Source organism: Drosophila pseudoobscura, chromosome 4 (genome assembly GCF_009870125.1).
Source record: "Drosophila pseudoobscura strain MV-25-SWS-2005 chromosome 4, UCI_Dpse_MV25, whole genome shotgun sequence".
Taxonomy (NCBI): Eukaryota; Metazoa; Arthropoda; class Insecta; order Diptera; family Drosophilidae; genus Drosophila; species Drosophila pseudoobscura.
The window spans coordinates 14,353,873-14,377,113 of record NC_046681.1 but is presented as its reverse complement, the minus strand read 5'-3'; the positions used below and the strand labels follow the sequence as shown (position 1 = coordinate 14,377,113).

At 44.5% G+C, this 23,241-nt stretch overlaps 3 protein-coding genes across 4 annotated transcripts; 1 reads left to right on the top strand and 2 right to left on the bottom strand.

Moving 5' to 3' along the window:
* Positions 1-1,218: 1,218 nt before the first annotated feature.
* Positions 1,219-10,982, top strand: Nha1 (Na[+]/H[+] hydrogen antiporter 1). 2 transcript variants are annotated; one of them, XM_015181428.2, is made up of 5 exons: positions 1,219-1,486; positions 7,569-7,934; positions 8,143-8,257; positions 9,069-9,323; positions 9,384-10,982. In XM_015181428.2, exons 2-5 carry the CDS (start codon positions 7,581-7,583, stop codon positions 10,835-10,837), a joined length of 2,178 nt encoding a protein of 725 aa, XP_015036914.2. In that variant the 5' UTR covers positions 1,219-1,486; positions 7,569-7,580; the 3' UTR covers positions 10,838-10,982. The 2 variants fall into 2 exon arrangements, with proteins under 2 accessions (XP_015036914.2, XP_001355766.4); XM_001355730.4 differs by lacking the exon at positions 1,219-1,486 and adding an exon at positions 7,371-7,502.
* Positions 10,983-11,479: 497 nt separating this feature from the next.
* On the bottom strand, positions 11,480-18,067 carry l(2)k09022 (HEAT repeat containing 1 homolog l(2)k09022). The gene is made up of 4 exons (XM_001355729.4): positions 16,899-18,067; positions 16,580-16,836; positions 12,798-16,526; positions 11,480-12,739 (listed from the first exon to the last, which is right to left on the bottom strand). The coding sequence occupies exons 1-4, from the start codon at positions 18,065-18,067 to the stop codon at positions 11,592-11,594; spliced, it is 6,303 nt and encodes a 2,100-aa protein (XP_001355765.2). The 3' UTR covers positions 11,480-11,591.
* Positions 18,068-19,035: 968 nt separating this feature from the next.
* Rca1 (Regulator of cyclin A1) lies at positions 19,036-20,695 on the bottom strand. Its single transcript, XM_001355728.4, has one exon. The coding sequence runs from the start codon at positions 20,581-20,583 to the stop codon at positions 19,333-19,335; it is 1,251 nt and encodes a 416-aa protein (XP_001355764.2). The 5' UTR covers positions 20,584-20,695; the 3' UTR covers positions 19,036-19,332.
* Between the last annotated feature and the right edge of the window lie 2,546 nt (positions 20,696-23,241).

Here is a 23,241-nt window from a genome sequence, read left to right as displayed (position 1 = left end):
AAACCAACTGGATTTAAAAATATCAAACAGTTTCGTTTCCATGTGGGACTTCCTAGATCTCTTTATGCCTGATCAAATAATAATCAACTTGAGACCGAAACCATATCAAATCGAAATTGATTAGCTTGTGGCCATAAAACCATCAACTGCTTTCGATTTTCGATTGATTGAATGCTTCAAGTCGCACTAATTAAAAAAACACAAATGAATGCCATTATTAATCTAAGGCTATCAATCATTTTTATTGCATACTTTTCCGTGTCATATATTGTACAGTATAAATAATGTGTGTACTATTTTCATATAATGCCAGAATTGGCCACAAAGTACAGTCATGACATTGCATTCGAAATTGTAAATTCTTAAAGCAGCGGGCCAACGTGATGGATTGAATTTATAGCCAGGGGCACTTCTCGAGTGGCTTGGGAATCGTCTAAGAAATATATTTTATGATGACTAAGTTACTTGTATATGGATGTTGTTTATAGTACGTCAGACATGCTAGATATAGATATATAACTGCAGTGGCGCATCGACCATAAATGTGGACTTGGCTACCGAACTAATTGATTTATATTTATTATTAGTACTTTATTCGCTCTGAAATTATAATTTATAGTTAATACTACCATTTTTAATATAGATTTTTAGATAAGAACCAACTAAGAACTGAAAAGTAAGTTGCGTTTTCTTACATTTTTTTTTTTATGTAAAATTTTTTTAATCACCAGCAGATTTTTGAAAATATATTTAAAATTTTTTTTTTATCAGTTCTTTTAAAATTTAATTTTTTGTATGAATTTTTTATTTATTTTTGAAAAAGAGAATATCACAATGAAAATATGCACAAGGGAGTGCCCTTGCACTCCCGCCCCATAACTATGCTCAGGTGGAAGAAGAAAGACGAGTATATAGAAGAAGATACAGCACAGCAGACAATTACATGAGTTCCAACTTCGTGCGGCTCTTCGTGATCACCACCCGAGTGGAGTACTTAAAAGAGAGAGAGAGAGAGAGAGAGCAAGCGAGTAATCGGGAGTAAGCGTACAACTTTGATTCAATCAATGAATGCGGTTCAATTCTTGTGCGAGATTGTACGAGTGTTTTCTCACACTCGCAGACACTTACACCCATTGCCTGCATGTGTGTGTGTGCTTATAAAACGCATGCAAGAATTTGCAGCGACTTAGTCGTGTTTAAGCGGGTCGCGCGGATCGTTTTAGTCTTCGCCTTCGCCTTCGCCGTCGTTTTGCCCCACTCTATACGGATCGCATTCCCGTTAACGTGAATATGAAAGTTAAAGTACCCATTGCCCCCACGACGAGCAGCACCATCACATTCGACTCTTAATTGATTTGCAAACTTTGGGCAATTCCAAGAAATAAGAGGGAGCATAGAGATAGAAGAACAGTGAGAAAAGTGACACGAGATTTGACACATCAACGGAAAAGTTTTCTAATTTCCTGCCTGCTGTGTGAATACCAGAGTAGGTTTTACCCCTTTGCCCACGCTGCTAAACCATTTTTCCGCCAAGTTCAACGCAAAAAGTCATTGGCTATAATAAAATAAATACTTTAGATATTTCACATTTCTGTACGTACGTGTTTTTTGGCACAATTATAAAACGCAAAACAAAACAGAAACACCGAATGCGAAATGCAAATGCAAATTTTATACGCTTATGATTAAAACGCTCGCTTTCGAGCTTTGAGCTTTGTTATTAATGTATGGTTCAAATACTTGACTTTATTCACATACGTTACTCGTTTCGTATTTGGTTTGTATTTTTTTGTTGTTGTTGTGGGATTTCAATATGCATATTCCACCCAAAATGAATGGCAAGTGAATGATTTCTTAATGAATGCATAAGTATATTTTATTGCACGAGGAAAACTCATTTGCAGTGCTACCTAATTTAACCATAATTTTAAATTTAATTAAACAAAACGGGTTGAATAAATTAACGTTAGACATGAACGAGTACTGAAATATCAGATGTGAAAATGTGGAACATTAATTTAAAAGAATTCAAGAGAGGAAAGTATGAAGCCATCTAACAAAGAAAAATAAGACATTCTTTTCAACTAGATAAGAGTACTATGGAATGATAGAAAGAAACGAAGAAAGAATACTACTGACTCGCAATTTATTCCCTAGAAAAGGAAAACAGACGTAGATGGCGATAAACAACCATTATTTCAAAACCCTATCTCCAATAAAAATATAAATTGTTTCTACATGAATATTGTCCTTTCCATTAAAGAGTTTCATAATTTTACAATCAACAAACATTAACATTGGCTTTAAGAATACTACAAATCTTCTCCTTGGATCTCAGTGGACATACATACATAAGTAAACCCGAAAAAATAATGATATTCCACTCATAAACTATGACATCACATCGCGCAACACTCTGTCTAGACGAAGCGTTCTCTCTCATCCAAGTTCATCATCATTTCTGCGGTTAAGATAACCAGAGGAAGAAGAGTCATTGAATGTAAAACCTAACGATAGGAAATACATGGATAATTAAAAAAGAAACAGACGAAAAAGAATCTTATCGCATACCTCGAAAATTGGGCCAATAAACACTTACCACAATTAGCAGTTGTCAACGCGACTAATGACAGAGCCAAAAAACAGACGATGCGGGACGGTATGGGATGGTCGGTCGAGTGGATCAGGGTTGGATTACACATATCATATTGATAATGTTTTAATAAACAATCCTCGGAACAGAGAGATAAAAACACCTCGATTCAGGCGAAACCCGAACTGTAGCCAAAACAAACTAAGGGAAACCAATGATGATCGGTGGTCAATATGTTTGTAGACGGTGTGCGGAGTGTTTGTATTCATGGCTGAATGATATTCAAGTGGATTGGGGCGGCCTGTTAATGAAACACTCGTAAGTGGAGTAATCACACACATATTTCGCGATCCGATCGCAATCGAGAAACCAATTCAGAGCAGGCTCTACGGTCCCCAGTACCAGTGCCAGTGCCAGTGCCGGGTGCTCATTTAGCATTCGAAATCAATCACAATTCACACTTTGTCATACGGTAGTCGTAGTATTAGGGCAATACAAGCCAATTAACTCATCCGGCAAACCGATAAGAGGCCACCAATCGCCATACCTGAAAACCCCCATTCCCCCACCTAATCATAGACCACTAACCGATCGACGATTCGTGGCACCTTCGATTTTTATGGTCAACTCTTTTGAGTGCTTAGTGGATTTTTATTTGGTCGATTTCTGGGTAAATCACTTTCGGTATAGCGCCCTTTCTTATCGTCGGCTGCTTGTGAGATAAGCCAAGAACATATTATAAAGATTTTCAATATGCTGCGATCGATCATGGAAAAGCCTTTTATATTTGTTATAAATTAATGCAAATATACGACTTGAGATAAACTTTGTGAAAGCCATGGAACCGACCGGCTGCACTGAAATCCATCGTCTAGTCTAAACGATTGTGTGTTAACGAATTCTCTATTTAAAGACCTTTACTTAACGATGGAGTGTCGTGGAACTGAACTGAATATGTGTCTTGAACTGCTTCATTCCGGATAATTGATCAATTGAAGTGTCTGCAACTGGAGATTCCTTTGACGTCATTCCGGGAGTTTTAAACCTCGGTACAACAATTAATAGGCCAATAAACAGAGTTATATGAAAAGCCAATTTCGTGCTAAGAATTTCAGTCTCTGCCTTTAGAAATGATTCGAATTTAAATGGATATTTATTGGCGTGTACAATGTACATTCTGAAGAGCATATAAGGTGGCATTTTTGTATGGAAAATTACCCAAAAAGCTGCTATTTTGCTACAAAGTGCTATAGGGACACTCCTTAATGGTTAAATATTTTATTAAAACATTCTTTTCTCTACGTTCAAAGTAGATATGAATAAACGACGTGTTGTATGCCTTGGACTTGTTTAAAGTTCTCAAAAATCCATAGGCTTACATCCACTTGGAACAGCTTAAATCAACACTACCTTTTTTTCTATAATCAACTGGCATTCTTAGAAATGAATTTTCCCTTTCTGCCGGACATTGTCTAATGGATTTGCCCAAAAATATTTGAATTGCTGTACGTTTGTAGTATCTGCAACACATTTCACACACTCAGAGATAATACTTTCAGCCAATAGAATACCAAACTCGCGTTTTAATTCATATATAGCCCTGCGTTTCCATTCTCCTTCGATTAAAGTGAATTGTGCTCCAAGTTGTCCGTGTCTTTGCACACTCCCGCCACTCAAGCACATTGGGGATTAATTGTGCAATGCGAAACTTATTATCTACATTGATTATCTATTGTTGAGCAGTTTTCCAGACAACGGAATGCTTTTTTTTGCTCTAAGAAATCGATTAGATTAACACTACAATAATCAAGCGCACAACTGCTGCAAAATAATTACAAAAACACAGTCAAATAATAGAGAATGTCTGCCCGGAATTGGCCGGGCCGGGTCAAAATGGATCCACGTGACCAGTAGCTGATACGCTGATAAACGCCTACCATCAGGCATTACCTTCTCCAAGACACCTTACCAATTTTAAAATCCGTGTAAAATGTAAATGCTTCAGCCAGCGAATTTCGGCGTTGGCCATTGTGCAATGAGGCTCGAAGCGTGCAAAGAAAACCTTTTTGGACCGCTTTTGGTAACGGCTGTAATAAGTAAGTCGGGACAGGGGCCTAGACCCCGTCCCGGATCCACTCCCAGCACCGTTGACTTGACCCAAAGCTAACTAAGTACGACAAATTTGCTTATGGCTTATGGCCAGGCCAATTCGATCAGGGAAACATGTCACGTAGAATCATTCGTAGTAGTAGCTTTCGTTCGTTGATTCGTTCGCAATGCAAAATGCCTTTTGGTGTGTGTATATTCGTGTATTTGTGGGTGGCACAGCGTGAAACGGTGGGCCAACCTCCAGCAAGGTCAAGTGGCTGCCAAGCTGAATGCAAAAATAAAACAGTGAAAATCGCTTCTATACAAAATCAAGCAGAAAAATCAAGAATTAACTCTGGAATAACAATTAACTAAAAGGAAATCTGGAAAGCCGTTAATGGGTTACGTTCACATACACACATATTCCTAGAGACGTTGAGTTTTTTTATAGAGAAAGTGTGTAAAGGAAAAATAAGAGTGTAACGAATATATAGTATCTGGTATCTTAGATCCCACGAACGAATCCCACTACGTTCGAACAACGTAGCTATCCATTATGAAATATTTCACTTGAGTTGTAAGAAGAACTATTAACTTGAATGAAATCTAATAAGGAGTATCGGAAAATCATTTAAATTATTTATTTATGATTCATTTAACGCAGGATATATGCGGGGTCATAAACTGCTCCTCAGAGTAAAAGGCATTTCGTTATCCTTCACATGACCTGGATACCGATGTCAATGTAATCAACCATTATATAGGCAGATATATTTGCCTAAAAGGCTTAAAACATTAACTGGTGACACACGAATGCTAATTAAGCGGCTTTTGTTCGCCGTTTGCTCGCATGACAGCACGTGACGATGATACGGCAATGATGATGATGTGTAGAAAAGTTTTTGTCAGCGCGTCTCTGTCTGAGACCAGACACGCGTCAATTAGAGCCCCGAGCCCCCCACAAAAACAAAAAAAAAAGGCCACAGATATTTCAGGGTGTTTAAAAACTGGAGCTTGAGTTGAGGCGCTTGCATGGAAACCCGTGTGGCAGCCACCACCAGCCACCAGCCGGCACCTGACTCCTGGCTGAGTGACTGACCGACCCGACCGACAGACCGTTCGAGCATAAATATTGTCTAAAGTAATTTTTTCATGGCAAATTGCTCATATCAATAGCAGACCTTTGTTGAATCGACGTTAATTAGAGGTGAAAATTGACAACATTGAGCGTGTCTGGCCAATTATGCAGTTGTGATTGCAAATATACTTTTGTTCCGCCCTCAGTGGAGGGGCTCTCTGCACATAAGTCTGGCTATATTTAGTGTTCCAATCAGAGCGTGAAAAGTGTCAACATGTTGCACATTGTTTAATGACAAAGTAGTTGAAATACGAATGAATAAGCTTTAAGATAATGTTTTCCTGCAAGTCTTATATTCGTAAAGGTTTTTGTTTGATTGTTGCACTGCAAGGGAGAAAATGCCAGTATATTTCCCAATGGCATTTACAGTGGAGCAGGTCTAGTCCTTCAGTTGGAAAAAGAGCTGTTAAATTCTGAGAAAATATTTACCGAAGGGCAAAAGAAAGGCATCGAAGGGGCATCTCCTAGCTTTCGTTTCTGCTTTTTTATCCCCCACAATTCAGATCTATTTCAAATTTATTTAGTACAATTATAGATAGACTTGTCACCTGCCATGCGGTACTACCACTACCACTACCACTGAAAGGCTTGTGTGAGCCATAAATTAACAAATTGTATAACCAAAAATGTTGAATATCACTGGCCGAGAAAAAAAATGTAAACGCTGCCTGCCTGTGGCTTTGTTTGATTTCAGCTAACGAACCGCATGACTGGATGTCACATTTTGTTCTCTCCGCAAAAAAATAAAAAAGAAACGAAAAAGCTGCCAAAAACAAATAATCACAAATTGTATATGAAATAATCAATTCAGCCTCATTATTTCGAGACGGCGGCGGCAGAAAATAAAAGACGGGAAACACTAAAACCGAGCTCACGTGAATTTATTTAGATAATCTGCGTCATAATAGAGTGTTGAACAAATAATGGTGTCTCTAGGGGCATCAAAGCGAGAACCGATCAGGTTTTTTAGGAAGAGGTAACCACAGAACCACAGAACCACAGATGTCTCCTCTGGGGATGTGATCTCCAGCCGTCTGATATAATTGAAGCTAATTGCTGTTAATTTTTATCAAAGCTGTACTATATTTATTTATTAGTTACGTTAATCTTTAACGTTTTTTCACATGTTCACAAATTCTTCACCGAGTGCACAGAAAGAAACGAATTGTATAATATTATTTGAATACTTTTATACAGCTACAATTATTCCTTCTTGAGCTGTGTTTTGTATTATTCGATTCAATTTATTATATTACAATGATGTAAAATCTTAGATATTTTTTTTAATCATTTTTTTGAATAATTGTTTTCCTTGAAAGAAATTAGGAGTTTTTGTTTAACTGAACTTACATATAATAGATCTATAAGAGTAAATCTTCTAGCATTGCTTTTAACAGTAGCCATATCAGATGATATTAGAGCTTCTTTAAAATGATTTCATACTTGATTAGGCAATTAGAGCCCCTGTTTTTCGTTCAGTGTACACCATCGGAGGGCTCCTACAGCTGCTGTGGTGTGGTGCGAGAGAGTAGCTGCAGCTCGAGTCGAGTCCCAGTCGCCACCTCGTGGTAATGAATTTATTTCATTGCTAAACGTTGAACGAGATAGTTGTAAAAAGTCGCGTATTGCTGATTAATATTTTCATAACTTCGATTCGAATCGGAACGTTGTGTGATGTTTACTGTCAGTTAAAGACCCACTGTAAACGAATAAAACGACCATAAATCAATCTATCAATCTGCTTTGCAGATCCACAAGACGATGACGGCCACCGGTGAGCCAGGAACCAGGGATGACTCCTCCGGTGCTCCAGCCAGCCTAATCACCACGCCCACGACCATCATTGCCCCCTCACCGATACCCGTGCTCAGTGATGTGCCCATGCCGAATGGCAACGGGAATGGAAGTGGAGCTGGAACTGGCACTGGAGCTGGGAACAACTTCAAGAGCAGCATTGTCATCGATAGCCAGCCCAAGCGGCGGGTGAGCATTATCTCGGATCCGCCAATGATCGCTGGTGGAGGTGGAGGAGGCGGAATTGGCGGTGCCGCAGGCCCCGGCGCCGGATACGATAACCCCGCCTTTGAGCAAAATCCTAGGCGTAAAATTTCACAGGTAACGAATTACGATTACGATCAATAGGTGAGATTGTAAATTTGGATTTTGTGTGTGCTTAGATTTACGCGGTAGCCATAAATACTCGTAAAATGTTGCTCATATTTCTGCTTTTATTGATTATCGGATGACGTCGTGGGATCGTGAAAAGATAACGACAGAAAGTGATTGAAAATAACCTCGAATTATATTTATATTGGAATTACAGACCTCCACACACTCGCACACGGACATTGGACCGGCGCGAAGGAAGAGCATACTGAAGGACACTGCCACCACCACCCATGACAATGAGAGCGATCGGGTCTCAACGCACAGCTATGGTGAGTCCTGGAAGGATATCCTTTACGTTACGGAATAACATTTAAGGGGATAACTTTAACATCTCTGTTACATTTTTACATGTACAGTGGTGTAGTACAGAAAAAGAACGTTTTCATTGGCGCCACTGTAACATCGTAAAAAAAGTGAAATGCTATAAAAAATACGTGTGTAAAGTGGCGTTCAGTGGAGCTTTTGCACGTATAAGCATTCTTAGGATAGCTACACGAAGGGGGTTTTATATATGGTTTCGAAAAACGTTTTAAATTTCCGCATTTTTATTAAAATATTACTCTAATTGGCGCCATCGCTACTAAGCGGCGCCACTGAGCAGAGCGGTGTAGGAAAGTTTCACGGAAAATTTCAAAAATGTTGAAGAAATCTTTCTCCTTTTGATGGATTTCTTACTACCAAAGAGTTCCCTTGAACTATTCATTGGAAAAATGCAAATATCTGCCAGGTCGTCGACAATATCTATGTCTATTTCGAATTCAATTTGCCGGCGCACGGCTAACATTATCAATTAGCAGTAACCGGGGAAGTGGACTCTACCAATTTCCAATCTTATTGCGCAGGTCTTGCCTTTGACGTGTGCACACATACACCACACTGCACTCCCAACCCCCGCTCTCTGTTGATATTCTCCCCATAGTTATCACCTAATTAGAGTTCGATGATGACTGACGAGATAATTTGACGGGGGTTTTGGGTAAATAATACATCCATCCATCCCCCCATCGCCCCACGGAGGAGTGTTGAGTGCTCGCGTACCCAGAACTCATGTATTAATAGACGTTTGCCATTTTGTTGCAGAAAACTATCGACAGAATGCGCTGGACGTGCTCAATGCCAAATATAACGGCCATCAGATGGCCCATAGCTCGGCGGGGGGCAGCAATGGTGGGGCCAACTTTGTGGAGGAATCCTGGATGTACACATTCTGTTTGAAGTGTCGCGGCGAGGAGCCATCGTCATCGTGGGAGCCTCCCTTCTGGCAGAAGATCTTCCCCTATCCTCTGTGTCCCACCTTCAGGACTTTCTCGCGACTGGTGTCCATCATTCTTATAGGTATGCAACGCCTCTAGCTATTTGCCTCTATAAAAAACTCAACTCTCTTGTGTCGCTCAGGTGTCCTCATTTGGATCACGGCCTTTGTAATCATTGGAGACTCGGCTGCCCCTGGTGGACAGCTGTTTAGCCTGGTCGTCCTAACTGTGGCAGCCAACTTTGGCGGCTACCTGATATCTCTGACCACCCTGCCTCGTCTGATTGGCATGCTCCTGGTGGGCATACTCTTTCAGAACGTCGGCTGGGTCAATATCGATGGTGACTTCTCGGTGGTGACGGCCCACCTGCGCAAGTTTGCGCTGACCATAATCCTGACTCGAGCTGGACTCGAAATGGAGCCGGAAGCCTTCAAGAAGGTCTACAAAACGATTCTTAAGCTGGGCATTATTCCCTGGTGCGTGGAGGCCGTCATTGTGGCCGTGATGTCGCACTTCCTGCTCGATCTGCCCTGGATCTGGTCGTTCCTCTTAGGCTCCATCATCGCCGCTGTCTCGCCGGCTGTGGTGGTTCCCTGCCTGTTCCGCCTGCGAACCAAAGGCTACGGAGTGGCCAAGGGCATTCCCACGCTGGTGGTGGCTGTGGCCGGTGTGGACGACGCCCTGTCGGTGGCTATCTTCGGCATCATCAGCACCGTAATGTTCTCGGACAAGGGACTGGCGTATCAGATTGCCCAGGCTCCGGTCTGCATTCTGGGCGGCCTGGGCTTTGGCGTCCTTTGGGGAAGTCTGGCTCGCATTTTCCCCGAAAAGGGGGATGCCTATGTGGTGCCGCTGCGAACACTGCTCCTCTTCACCGGCGGCCTGATGGCCATCTATGGCAGCGAGGAGCTGGGCTTCGAGGGAGCCGGCCCTCTGGCCGTTGTGTTTTCTGCCTTTGTTTCGAATCTATTCTGGTGCAAGGACGGCTGGGATGTGGAGGATAATCCGGTGTCTACCGCCTTCGAGATCTTCTGGATGATCTTCGAGCCCATTCTGTTCGGCATCACTGGCTCCACCATTAAGATACGCGAGCTGGACTCGCACACCGTCTCCATTGGGGCCGCCTGCATCTTCACCGGCGCCATTCTGCGCATCTTTACCACGGCTGGCATTGCCTTCGGCGATCGCCTGAACCTCAAGGAGAAGTTCTTCGTTGGCCTCTCCTGGATGGCCAAGGCCACAGTCCAAGCGGCTTTGGGGCCGGTGGCCCTCAAGCATCTCGACGAGAACTCCACGGAAGAAGAACGCAATTACGCCAGCATTGTGCAGACGATCTGCGTCTTCAGTATTGTGCTGACAGCGCCGTTGGGTGCCATTCTGATATCGGTGACGGGGACAAAGCTGCTGACAAAGACGAAGCAGCCGCAGGATCTCAGCGGCTGGCGACGCAGCCATCGTCCTTCCATACGCGACATCAGCATCATCGACGAGGAGGAGGAGCGCGAAGATCCCGAGATACCCGAGGACAAGGAGACGCACGACAACACGCTCAACAATGCACACATACCCAGCATCTCCTATACGTACAACACATAAAAGTTGTCAAAATGGGGAATGGGATCTCATCTCCTTGTTGTTGGATCGCAAGCGCAATGTGTTGATTGTTTTCTTATTGTACATTAGCCGTAAGTGGACTTTGCATTCCGAAATAAATGAATAAGTAAATCAATTTAAAATAATACTCGCTCCCAGACCCAATTTGATACGATTCTATTAGATCACATGTACCGTGGCAATACAGATACACGTTCCATCCAATTTTTCCTTATTTTCAAACTGGTGCTTCTTAAATTCTCAAGGATGCATATATTATAGCTGGATCTGTAAGTGCTGTAATGTTACCCTTAAGGAAAATTATTGAATATTTAGAATGGAAGCCCAAAGTGCGTCTGGGAGCGGCCCAGTGGATTTTGTTGGTAATCCTGAGGCTGTTCTTTATGCCCTTCTTCGGGCTTCAAGTGGCACTTTAATCAGGAACAGCAAATAAGTGAATGCAAAAGAAAAACCATTTTTCGGTTCACTGTCCACTTCGCAAATCCTGCGGCAGTGGTTGGGAATATCCAAGTGCCCCCAAGTCCTGTCCAAGTCCAAGTCCTATTTCCAACTTCAAGCTAAGCACGCTTTTTATCTAATTTACTAGTGACAGTGCAACGACATTATATTATACAATTTTTAAGATTCAGAAAAAAGATCTATTAATTAAATGAACTAGCTTTCAATCGGATAAAAGCTGTGGGTCTACACTTTATATCTTTATCTTTATATGGTTACATCTTTTACACTCGGCAATTTACAAATATTTTTGTATTGGCTCGCCCAGAATGGCTTCCAATTCCTGGACCCCATTGCGAGTGTTCTTCTCCACTCGCTGATGTTCATCCTCTAGGAGTTCGGCCACAAATGGCACTGTCTCGGGCAGCAGGGGAGCAAAGCTTTCTCCGAGTTTACGGGCAATGGACACACAAGTGTTGAATGCCAGGATCCGAACCTCGGGCGTCGTGGTACGGGTCTTCAGGAGCACCTGACTGTTGAGCTGCTTCCACATGACATCGTTGGTGGCCACGGCCAGCTGGGCAATGCACTGGCTGAGCGCCAACTGCAGTGGCTCGCTTCCCAGGATCAGATCGTTTTCCAGCTGGTCCACCAGTGGCTGCATCAGAGTGTTGAAGCGATGGTCGTTGATGAAGTCATCGGTGCAGTGCAAAAAGACATGATAGAGGGTGTTTAGAATGGCCATCAGCAGCTCTACATCATCTGCCGGCACTCCTGAAGTGAATTCCGGATTGAGAGTGTTATGCTGCCGCAGCAGCTGCGAGGAATCTGATATGAAGTCGCTGGCAAACAAAACGAAGAGCGACTTGAGAGCCTCGGCTATTCGGTTGGTCAGCAGAAAATACGTGAGTTGCGTCTCCCTGGCACTGCTCTCCAGCGCCCATTTGTGCACTTTGGAATACATGGGACGGAAGCTGCTCTCCGACAGCTTTAGGATCCATGTGACAAATGCTTCGGTGATGCCTCCTTCAATCTCCGATACCTGCAACCTCTCCAGTCCGCGGCCGCGCACCTGCAGACGGAACTCCAGCGCTTGCAGGAAGAGCTCGCTCAGCGCCTCCTGCACAGGCTGCAGTTGGGCATTGGTGTTGTGTTTGACGCACTGCAGCAAAAGCTGACGCATCAGCTGGCCCACCTCATCGTAGGCCTGCAGTTCTAGCAAACTAGTGTAGGTCTTGGTGCAGCTGGGCACGAGGATCCTCACTTCCACACCCTGGGAAACCACAGCCCAAACATCCTGCAGACGCAACCTCAGTGCCTGGGCGCGCTTATCCGCTATTAGGAGTGGGCTATCCAGCTGCACAGAGAGACGGACCAAAGCAGAGATGATGTCCACGAGGTAGGGGCCCAAAAAGAGGGGCAGAGCCTTGAAGAGTTTGTGGAAAGCTGTGAACGAATAAGTGTTTAAAATCAATAAATAATGAAAATAAACGATGAAAGTTACCCGTCACAAGAGTGGAGCAGACATAGTCTGGTCCCTGTTTTAATGTGGCCATTTGGTGGACCTGCTCCTTGAGGAATTCTGTGAGTTGTGGCGCAAACTTGGGCAGCTGGGCAAGGGCGTGGGCCTTCAGGCTAGAGCAAATCTCCCCGAGGGTGAGCACCACATTGCCCACAACAGCTTTGGGCACATTGGAGCGTCGCTTAGTGATCTTTGTAAGTGTGGCCAGCAGGGAGCGGCATTCCTCGAGGAAGTCCCTGCCATGGCGATGGGCCAAGAGCTGCAGAGCCTGCAGGGCCGTCTGCTGGAGCTGTGCCTGTTGGGGATTACTCGAACCGCTGTCGAGGATGCCATTGATGATGGCCTCCAGGGGTGCGAAAAGCACGCCAAAGTGCTCCGTCGTCGAGTGGGCAAAGAAATCGCAGGTGGGCGTTAGCTTTGTGACGAGCAGTTCGAGCACCTTGATGCGGACTTGGATGAGCGGATGATTCAGCAGATCGGTGATCACATTCAGGAAGTACTCCGGCGACAGCATACCAATGGCATTGTCCAGGACATCCTGCGCGTGATTGGACATCACCCGCCAGTACTTCTCCAGCGAGGAATTGGCCGAGGATGCTTCCAAGGCTCGATTGACCACATCCACATAGGCCAGGGTCTGCAAGATCAGAGCCTGATAGTGTTCGAGTAGATCGCTGGGATTGGCACTCTTCATCTTCGCCTGCCAATCGCTGGAACTGCTGATGCCCGACAGATAGTCCATGATGACGTATTTGTAGTGCCGGAGCTGCTTGAACGATCGCGTGCGGACATCAAAGAGCTGCTGCTCAGTGGACAAAAGAGAGGAGCTGCTGCCTCCATTGGCACCCGACTGCTTGCTTTTGTCGACGGGCAGCTGCTGGAGGTAATCCAGCAGGCGTATGCAGGTCTGTAGAGCCACACTTGGCTCCTCGAACATCAGCGTCAATTCGCGGACAAAGTCCAGACGCGACTTGTCCAACGGGACCTTGTGCGGGATCGATTCCAGCAGCACTTGAGACTCGAAGACAATGCACAGAAACTGCCAAAGATGCTCCTTGGGATCGAGGACACGGAATAGCGTGGCATAGAGGGACAGCCTCCTATGCACGGGCACATCCGTGCAGATGTCCGCGAATACCTTAAGCACGGGTATCACCAGGCGATCCCTTTCTCCGGTATTTAGCAGCAAGATGGGTATAATGGACTCCACCACGTTGTGGATGATGTGCAGACTGAAGGCATCGTCGTGCCTGGCCACTGTGGAGCCGACGAACGTGAAGATTTCCACAATCTTGTGCAGCACCTGCTGCGGATACAGGCCGGCACAGTGGGTCAGGAAGAGCAGAGCATGCTGCTGGGTCTGGGGGTTCTTCGTGTTTCTCAAACACTGAACCACCTGCTCGATGCGGAAGCAGGACTCTGGCAGTGCCTTGGCCAGCTGAACCCCAGCCGATTGGGCCGTTTGGCAGCAGTGCAGCAGGCTGGAGAGGATCAGCTGCTTGGGATACTCGGCAGCGGTGTGCTCCTCCAGCGTGAGGCAGGACTGCAGCAGCTCGAAGAGGGTGGGTATCAGCAGCTCTGAGCCCACGAGTTGTTTCTTGCTCTCCAGCAGCTCAAGCAGCGTCATGCCCTGCTTCCAGGATGCGCTGGTGAGGTCCACCTGCTTGGTGGCCGTGCTTCCTCGCTTCGTGGGTGTCTTGGAGCGCACTCCCTTGCCGCACATTTCTGTTAGCATTTCCACCAGCGGCTGGCATTCCATGCGGCAGCGTTTGAGCAGCCTGTGGCTGGCCAAAAAGATGCTATCGTTGTCCGCCTTGGTGGCCGCCTCCACAATCAGCCTGATCAGCGATACCTTGTGCTTCGACTGCAGGCGCTCGTACGTTTCGGGGGTGAGGATGCCCAACAGGACACACGGTATGGGCTGCAGCTTCTGGTCCAGCTGAATGTAGGCATCATGATGCGTAAAACTTTTCTCAAACAGATCCCAGGCGAGCGGTTGGTTCTGTAGCACACTCAGAGCTACATTTCCTTCGTAGCGCTCCATCACCGACTTGTAGATCTCACTATGGGGCCAAGGCAGCTGCTTCAGCTGACAGTTGGGCCCTTGCGCGAGGGTAATCTCCTCTAGAGCCGCAATACCCAACGGCAGGAGGGAGGTCAAGAAGTGCTCATCGTTCACATGTTTGAGGGCTCGAAGTAGGAAGTCAGTGCAAATTGGTGGTTGCTCTGGATCAGAGGCCAGGGCCAGCACGGAACGTCGAAGCTTCGATAGCATTAGCTTTTCTTTGGGCGTGGCCTGCTCTGGCTGCAGTATCGTGTAGAGTATAAGGGCATACTGCTCGTGATCCATGCCCAGTTCACTTCTCCGCTGGAGCAACGCCTTCACCAGGTGCTGGACATGCGGCTCGAGCTCTCGTTGGCTCATCAACTGAAGCGTGTCCATAGCCTGCAGGCGGAGTGTCTGTAGTGGTGAACCACAGGCGTTGGCCACACGCAGGACATGCAACAGGCTGCAGTCCAGTTTGCAGTCCTGGTTGGCTATCAACGCCTCCAGCAGCAGGAAGCCTTGCACTCGGAACACGGTATAATCCGAGTCGTTTGCCCACAGCTGTCGCAGCCTCTCAAATACGCAAAAGTTGGACAGGAACTCCAGTTTGTGTTGAGGTACGGGCAGCATCAAGCTGAAGCATCGCTTGAGGGCTTGTGTCCATTCCAGACGCTCTGCATGTTCGCAGCGTTCGGTGAACACTTGGGCGCCAAGGATCTCCATCAAGCGCAGACAGAGGCGCAGCCCATCCGTTGGCTGAGTCCAGGGCGTGGCCACAAGACCCGTCCATTTGGTATTCCGCGCCAGAGTAAGCAGAAAGTCCAGGTACAACTGAAGGGGCACAAAGTTCTGGTCGGCTCGATTGCTTTTAATGGCTCTGATTTGAAGGCCCCGGCTGTACAGGCTGATCCTGTCCAACATATGCAGGCTCTCATGGGGCTGCAGCTGTCGCTTTGCGTAGGCGGTGAGCAGGAGCAGCAGGTGTGTCAATTGGGAGGCCTCCAGCAGATGGGCCTCGCCCCCATGCTCTTCAACGCTCTTCAGCAAGGCCTGCTCCTGGCCAAACAGCTCATGGCTGCTCCCGGCTATCACATCCAGAAAGTGCTGGCGATGTTTGGTTACCGCAAACTCGGAGAACTTCTTGCTCACCTTCAGTTGTCTCAGGAAGGGGACTTTGGCGCAGAACTCGCTCTTCAGTATCATCAGCAGGGCACAGTGTTCGTTATCGGCCAGAGGATCGGACGGAAAGAGCAGTGGCATGAGGGCCAGCAGCACTAGATTTGTGTCATAATGATTGCTAACGGCGTCAGTGGTCAAATGCTGGACACTGAGTGTAACCACAGCACGCCATTCCCTCTGCTGCTGCTGTGATTGCGCTCGACGCTGTAGGCGACACAGGGTCTGGGCAAAGACCACAGGCTCCAGCATTTGCACGAGATCCTCTGTGGGTAGCAAGAGTATGGCTGTGACCACAGCACCACTATCATCGTTGATTCGGTCGGGCAGACATTCCTGCAATAGCTTGACGCTACGTTCTCGTTTCTTGTCCATTTTCAGATTCTGCACGAGCTGTTTGACAGCGCTGAGACGCCAATCGGCGCTGTAGTGATAGAGTTTTTCATAGACACGCTTTGCCTTTTCATCCGAGGTATTTAAACGGAAACCTAAAAGAGGATATATATTATAAGGAATATATTTAGAGTCGATTTTCACTCACCCAAAGCCAATTTCAGGGCTTTCTTGCGGTTGCTGCTTGTAGATCTGGCACTTAGGGCTTCCTTAACACTGAGATCGAAGGCCTCCGGATAGCGTTTCTCTAGTTTTTCCAGGTATGCTGCATACCAGGTCTGAAAGCTGGTCTTCTCAGGCTCGATTTCATCATCCGAATCTATGACAATTGTATCCTCATCCATGGGAGTTGGTGGGGGTGACGCCGCTTCTATTTCGGTATTCACGAAAGTATCCAAAAAGCAACTGCAAAAAGAAAAACCATTCAAATGTTTACCTACAAGAATGAGAGACTTCAAAATACTCACTTGATCAACTGCTGGGCAGAGGGCTTGGGAAAGGGCACATCGGAGAGCAGATTATCGAGGAATTGCTTATAAGAATTCGAGGAGGGATCATCCTCGCGAATAGCTGTCACAGCGCCCGTCATCAGTGGCATGCATAGAGACTGGATGGCAAAATTGCCATTCGCCAGCGATGCCAAGGCAGCAATGAGCCACTTTTGGCCAATAAAATTCAGAACTGTTTCCGGCTTAAGCTGTGGCCCGGCAGCCTGTTGCTTGCCATAGATGCAAACCAGTAGCAGCAGGGATTCGGTTTGCAGCCGCTCGAATGGACAGTTGGCCACACGCTCCAGCAGGGCATCGCAGACCTTGCTCTTCAGCTTGGTGCGAGACACCAGTTGGGCCACAATCACATAGGAGGCGGCCATGAAATCAATTGTGTCGGAGACCAGGCCTTGCAGCAGTGCCTCTAATATGGTACTTATATGCCAATCCTCCAGTGGTTTGGCTGTTTGCAAGGCACCCACAACAATGGTGGCATAGAAATTAATCTGCGCCTGCAGCTGATGGGCTCGCGGACCCAATTCCTTGACGGCCTTGCGAGTGGTGCGGCAAACGAAACTGAGGAAGGCTGGATTGCTGGCTGCTCGGTTGATCAGAGCCGTCTTGGCCAGTGGCACGCCTGGTCGCTGCAGGGGACGCAGCCAGAACCATTCGGCGTCTGCCTCGCGCAGCCTCATTGTCTGTAGGATCTGCACAAATATGTTTGTCTCGTGGTAGGGCAGAATCAAGGCCATCACCTCGCCCCTGTTGTATTCATGGATCTGGAAGCGACGCAGCAGCCACTCGAACGCCATGTGAGCCGGCCTAAGCAATAAGTACGGCGACAACAGACGCAGGAACTTGGCTATGGCCGCATCCAGCATTTTGTTGACCTCCGGCAGCTCCACAGAGCGCTCCAGCGTGAGCGTGGCCTCATCGAATAGCGTCAACTGGAACTCCTTGAACGCCGGATTAAAGTCTGTCAGCTCCTGCAATCCACTGAGTCCAATCTCATAGATGGCCCTCCTGTCCTTGGTGGCCGCCGCCTTTGGGTCGAACAATATAGAAGCGCGACTCCGGGCATCAACGAGGGTGACCGTTGTCTGCGGTGCTGCCAATTTCTGCAGTTGCTGGGCCAATGAAGTTGTCATTTTTAATCACTTTTCCTCGCACAGCATAAAACCAAAAAATAAAAATATAAATTATCGCGGAAGCACCCGCATGCCACACGTGTTTTGATCAGTATGACCGATCTCAGGAATATACCAAAACATACCGTCTCATTTTAAAAATATACCGTAAATATACTAACGAATTAAAGTTATATTTTACATATTCCTCGCTTTTGATCTTCCGTCGAATATTCTCAGCTATATAGCACATTTAGCCATGCCCACATAATTTTATACGATTGATGAATCAATTTTCTATTTAACTGGTGTATTCTTAATACTTGCTTTTATTGCATTTTGCGTAAAAAAAGGTTTTAGCAAAAAAAGGAAACGAAAAAGGCAATTGCTCAATTTTGATATTCCATTGAATAATGCTGACTAACTAAATCTCTCAGCAATGCCCACATAGTTTTATCCCATTGATGAATAAATTGTCTACCTGATTGACTACTTTTAAGTACTCTCTTTTATTCTATAGTGTATAAAACAAGGTTTAAGCAAAAAAGATCAACAAAAAACAATGGTAACGTAAGTGAGTATTGAATGTCACGTCAAGCGGAGTTTGGGCATAGGTATACCCTATTTGGTTAATATAAAACTGTATTAAAACGTAATTAGTTAAGAAATTATCTCAGATTGTTATGTTTTAGACATATTGTATTTGTATTTTTTGATTTTAATCGCATTTCTACCTGGATGGATTACCACAACAAGGTGAGTTCATTCATACAGATACATATATTTGTCTCGTAACAACAGATATATTCGATCAGCAGGTGCCATCTCCAAGAAGTTGCAAGGTGTCTGACCTAGATAGGGTAAATTTAACGATTTTCGTGTTCTTCCAATAGGCGCGAAACCTGTGGCCACTGCTTCCATTTGATATAGAAAAACAAATGGAATATACTTAGTATAGCCTTCCCAGAAGACACAACACAACCTGAATCATTTTTGTATTGTTCTTATATTTTGAAAATGTAAAAAATACTTTTGTGTGTGTGCTTAATCTCACAGAGGTACAGATTGTTCAGGAGTCTTGAAGCGAGAACAGTTTAAAAATGTAAGTCTTAATGGGAATTTCGTTATGCATGGGTGATGGTTGACAAACAGGTAAAAACTGAACTAAACGCAAAGTAAAGTAAACATAATACGAACTCACTCGAATACTAAACGTAAAAACGTAAAAAGAACTTAGGCAAACGTTTTCAAGATACTACAAACTACAATTAATTAAAACTATGGAATTAAAAGCACAAGCGCTTCAGTGAGTTTTTCTTCTTGAGCTTGTAGTCTTGCCTCTGGTTGCGCTGCGGTGGCGTCAGCCTTTCGCTGGGCATCATTAACTTCGAGGGTGTTCCCAGCTCGGTGACCAGGCATCGCTCGCCCGGATGAGACTTGCACAGGCAGTTGATGCAGAAGCGGAACTTGCAGATGACACTGGTACATTCGGCAAAATTGTAGGTCGGCTGCGAGACCTTGATCTCGTCGAGATCCAGCGACAGGAAGCGTGACATGGGTGGCCTCGCGCTGATGGCAAATGAATTTTTAATCGGTGGCAGTGTTTGCGACAGCAGCAGGCTTCCATCGCTTCGGTCCCGCGAAGCCTCGCTGACGAAGACACGGCTGCTCTTGCCGCAGCGGGGACACTTGATTCGTTGGGTTTGCTCCTTCAATACCCGGCCGGCGTCTGCCTCCATCAGTTGAAGACTGTTGTGGGCTGTATCGAAGAGAGATGAGGTGTTGTTGGCGTTGTTGATACTATTCGAAGTTTGTAATGGCACTGTTGAGTTGGTTTTGAACACATTGTGTCTCCTCTTGGGCAGATACGGATTCTCTTTGGTGAGGCTCATCTTGAGGCGATGATTGTGCAGACGCTCCACGGACCGCTGGCTTTTGTAGACAGTCTGCTCCCAGCTTTTCGATACTTTGGTCATTACGTCCAGCGTTTGGGCATTCACATGGCTCAGTATGCACTCCAGGGCCGGCTGGGTTTGGCTCAGCATACTGAAGATGTCGCAATGTTCCAAACCATCGAAGTAGCGTCTCCTGTTCAGTGGCTCGTTCGGTTGTGGAAACAGTAGCTTCTTTGACTTCTTTGGGCTGCTGTGAGGGGCCAGAAAGTGCTTCTTACGGCGCTTTGGAATGCTCTGAACTTCCTGCAGGTTCGGCGTCCCATAGGGCTCGTCGAAGCTATTGAAGCTGTTGCTGGCGGGGACCGTCAGCGGGTAGTTCTTGGTCCACAGTTGATCTCTCGGATGGCTGCTGGGCGTTTGGTACAGCGACGAGGCAAAGCCTCTGTGGAGAGTTGAATTTGTTGCATTGTTGTTGCGACTATTCTCGCTTTCGCACTCGCGCTCCAACAAAAATGGCGCCTCCGCGGTTGAGTTGTGCTGCACTCGAAAGGACATGTAGCCGGACTCGTCCATCTCGGCATCGGACGATGCCCCCAAGTTGGGGTCCTTCTTTTTCAACATCTTCCGATTGTAGGCACTCATATTTCCTCAAATATGGTGTAAATTCTTACGTTTTAGGCATTTGTCACTTTTTTTTTTTTTGTTTTGATGCTATAGTGTGACCGGGGGATACCGTCCGACCCTCAGAAATATACCGAAACATACCGATGCATTTAAAAAATATACCGTAAATATACTGACGAAGTCAAGTTCTGTTATACATATTCCTCGTTTTTGATATTCCGTCGAATATTACCAGCTATATAGAATATTCAGCCATGCCCACATAATTTTATACGATTAATGAATCAATTTTCTTTAAGATTAGCTGGTTTTTAGTACTTGCTTTTATTGTATTTTGACAAAAACAGGGTTTAAACAAACAAGTTAAACCAAAAAAAAAGTCGCAATGTTGCTAGTTTTGAAGACATGATGCGTGTATAGGCCTTTGTATACCCTATTTCGTTAATTTTATATGAAGATCAAACGTGATTTATAAAGACCTTTTCTCAAATTGATATTCTTTCGACATATTCATGTACATTAATAGTATCTTGTATATATTTATCTCGATGCTGATACCTACTGAGCCTTGGAAGACAAACGTATTCACAATTCTATAGCATCCATTTTCCCCAGGGTATGTGTGCATGGAATTAGCAACATGTTTGTGTATGGAATGAGACTCATTGTTGCAAAAGCTAAACTGCGGCGAATCGGGTTTTGCCTATATTTCAAGCTATAGATACCCACTTAGCTTCATCCCATAGATAAATTCATTTTCTACAAGATTGCTTCTTTTAATTACCTTAATGTATTTTATTTTGACTAAAATACGGTTTTCAAGTAAATGTTGCCGCAACAGTGTGTATGGAATGTGCAACATTGTGTATGGAACGAGACTCATTGTTGCTAAAGCGAAATTGCGGCGAACTGCGGCGAAATGCGGCGAATTCAAATTCGATTCAAAAAAACGACCAATTCCTCATATTCTTTGTTCCGTTGAATAATACTATCTATTTGGAACATTTAGCCATGCCCACTCAATTTTGTACGATTGATGAATCAATTCTATACATGATTGGTCTGTTCGAAATACTTGCATTTATTGGATTTCTATATAACATTGAAAATTAAATTAATAGATGACAAAAATACCATTTAGCACTAAAAAACACCACATCGGAGCGCGGCGAAAACCAGTTTCTACAGTATATACGGTCTCATTTGAAAAATATACCGAGTGATGCGCGCCAAATCGAACTTTTTTGAATGTGAGCGACAAGGATTTAAATGTTGTCAACCGGGCCTTTATCTATGCCCACATAATTTTATACGATTAATTAATCAATTTTCTACTTAACTGGCCGGTTTTTAGAACTTTCTTTTATTGTATTTTGACTAAACAAGGTTTAAGCAAAATAGTTCAACAAAAAAACAGTTGCAATGTCGCTGGAATTTGAAGACATAACGCTTGTATAGGCCTTTGTACACCCTTTTTCCTCAATTCTATAACATCCATTTCCCCCAGGGTATGTTAGCAACATGTTTGTGTATGGAATGAGACTCATTGTTGCTAAAGCGAACTGCGGCGAATTCAAATTCGATTCAAAAAAACGACCAATTCCTCATATTCTTTGTTCCGTCGACTATTACCAGCTAAATAGAACATCTAGACATGCCCACTCAATTTTGTACGATTGATCAATCAATTCTATACATGATTGGCCTATTCGAAATACTTGCATTTATTGGACTTTTATATAACATTGAAAATTAAATTAATAGATGACAAAAATACCATTTAGCACTAAAAAACACCTCATGGGAGCGCGGCGAAAACCAGTTTCTACAGTATATACGGTCTCACTTGAAAAATATACCGAGTGGTGCGCGCCAAATCTGACTTTTTTGAATGTGAGCGACAAGGATTTAAATGTTGTCAACCGGGCCTCTTTCTATGCCCACATAATTTTATACGATTAATGAATCAATTCTCTAATTGACTGGCTAATTTTAACGAGCCCTTTTATTGTACTAAGTCTAAAACAAGGTTTAAAAAAAGGGTCAACAAAAAAGTATTCTTTACGTGGTATTAATGTTAAAACGTAAGAGTGCACGTAATAAAACGTAAATGTTTATAGAGCTACCATAATATCGGATAGTCGCTAGAGCTGCGCGCCAAAGTCCAATTTTGAAAGTGAATGAGTGACAACACAGTAGAATAAGACATGCAGGGAAGTACACTTTGAGATATTGAAAAACTCAAAAACTCTACGTATTTAAGAGGGCCCTTGCAAAAGCTAGTTGCTGTGATACTAAAAAATGTAATGTGTGGATAGCTCAATTTTATATCACTTTGGCGCTCGATTTAAAAATTGTTATTCAACACTCTAACACCTAAATAAAGTCAATTTTTTGCTGCTGTGATATGTTGTCCCAGGGAATTTCCTTATTTTGTCAAAATGATTCCCTTGTACTTCTTCCTTATCTTCCTTGGGATATCCACTTTCCACTATATTTTTGAACGGAATAAACCAGCAACAATATTTCGAATACAATTTCTTAACCTCAGCGCTGAGCACTTGGGATAATCTGGTCTTGGCCCATTACGAATGTCATCAAATTAACAGAAATCCCTTCATAATTTATCATTTGTGCTTTTTGTGGTCTCCACTGTCCAACAAAATCCAGCCTACT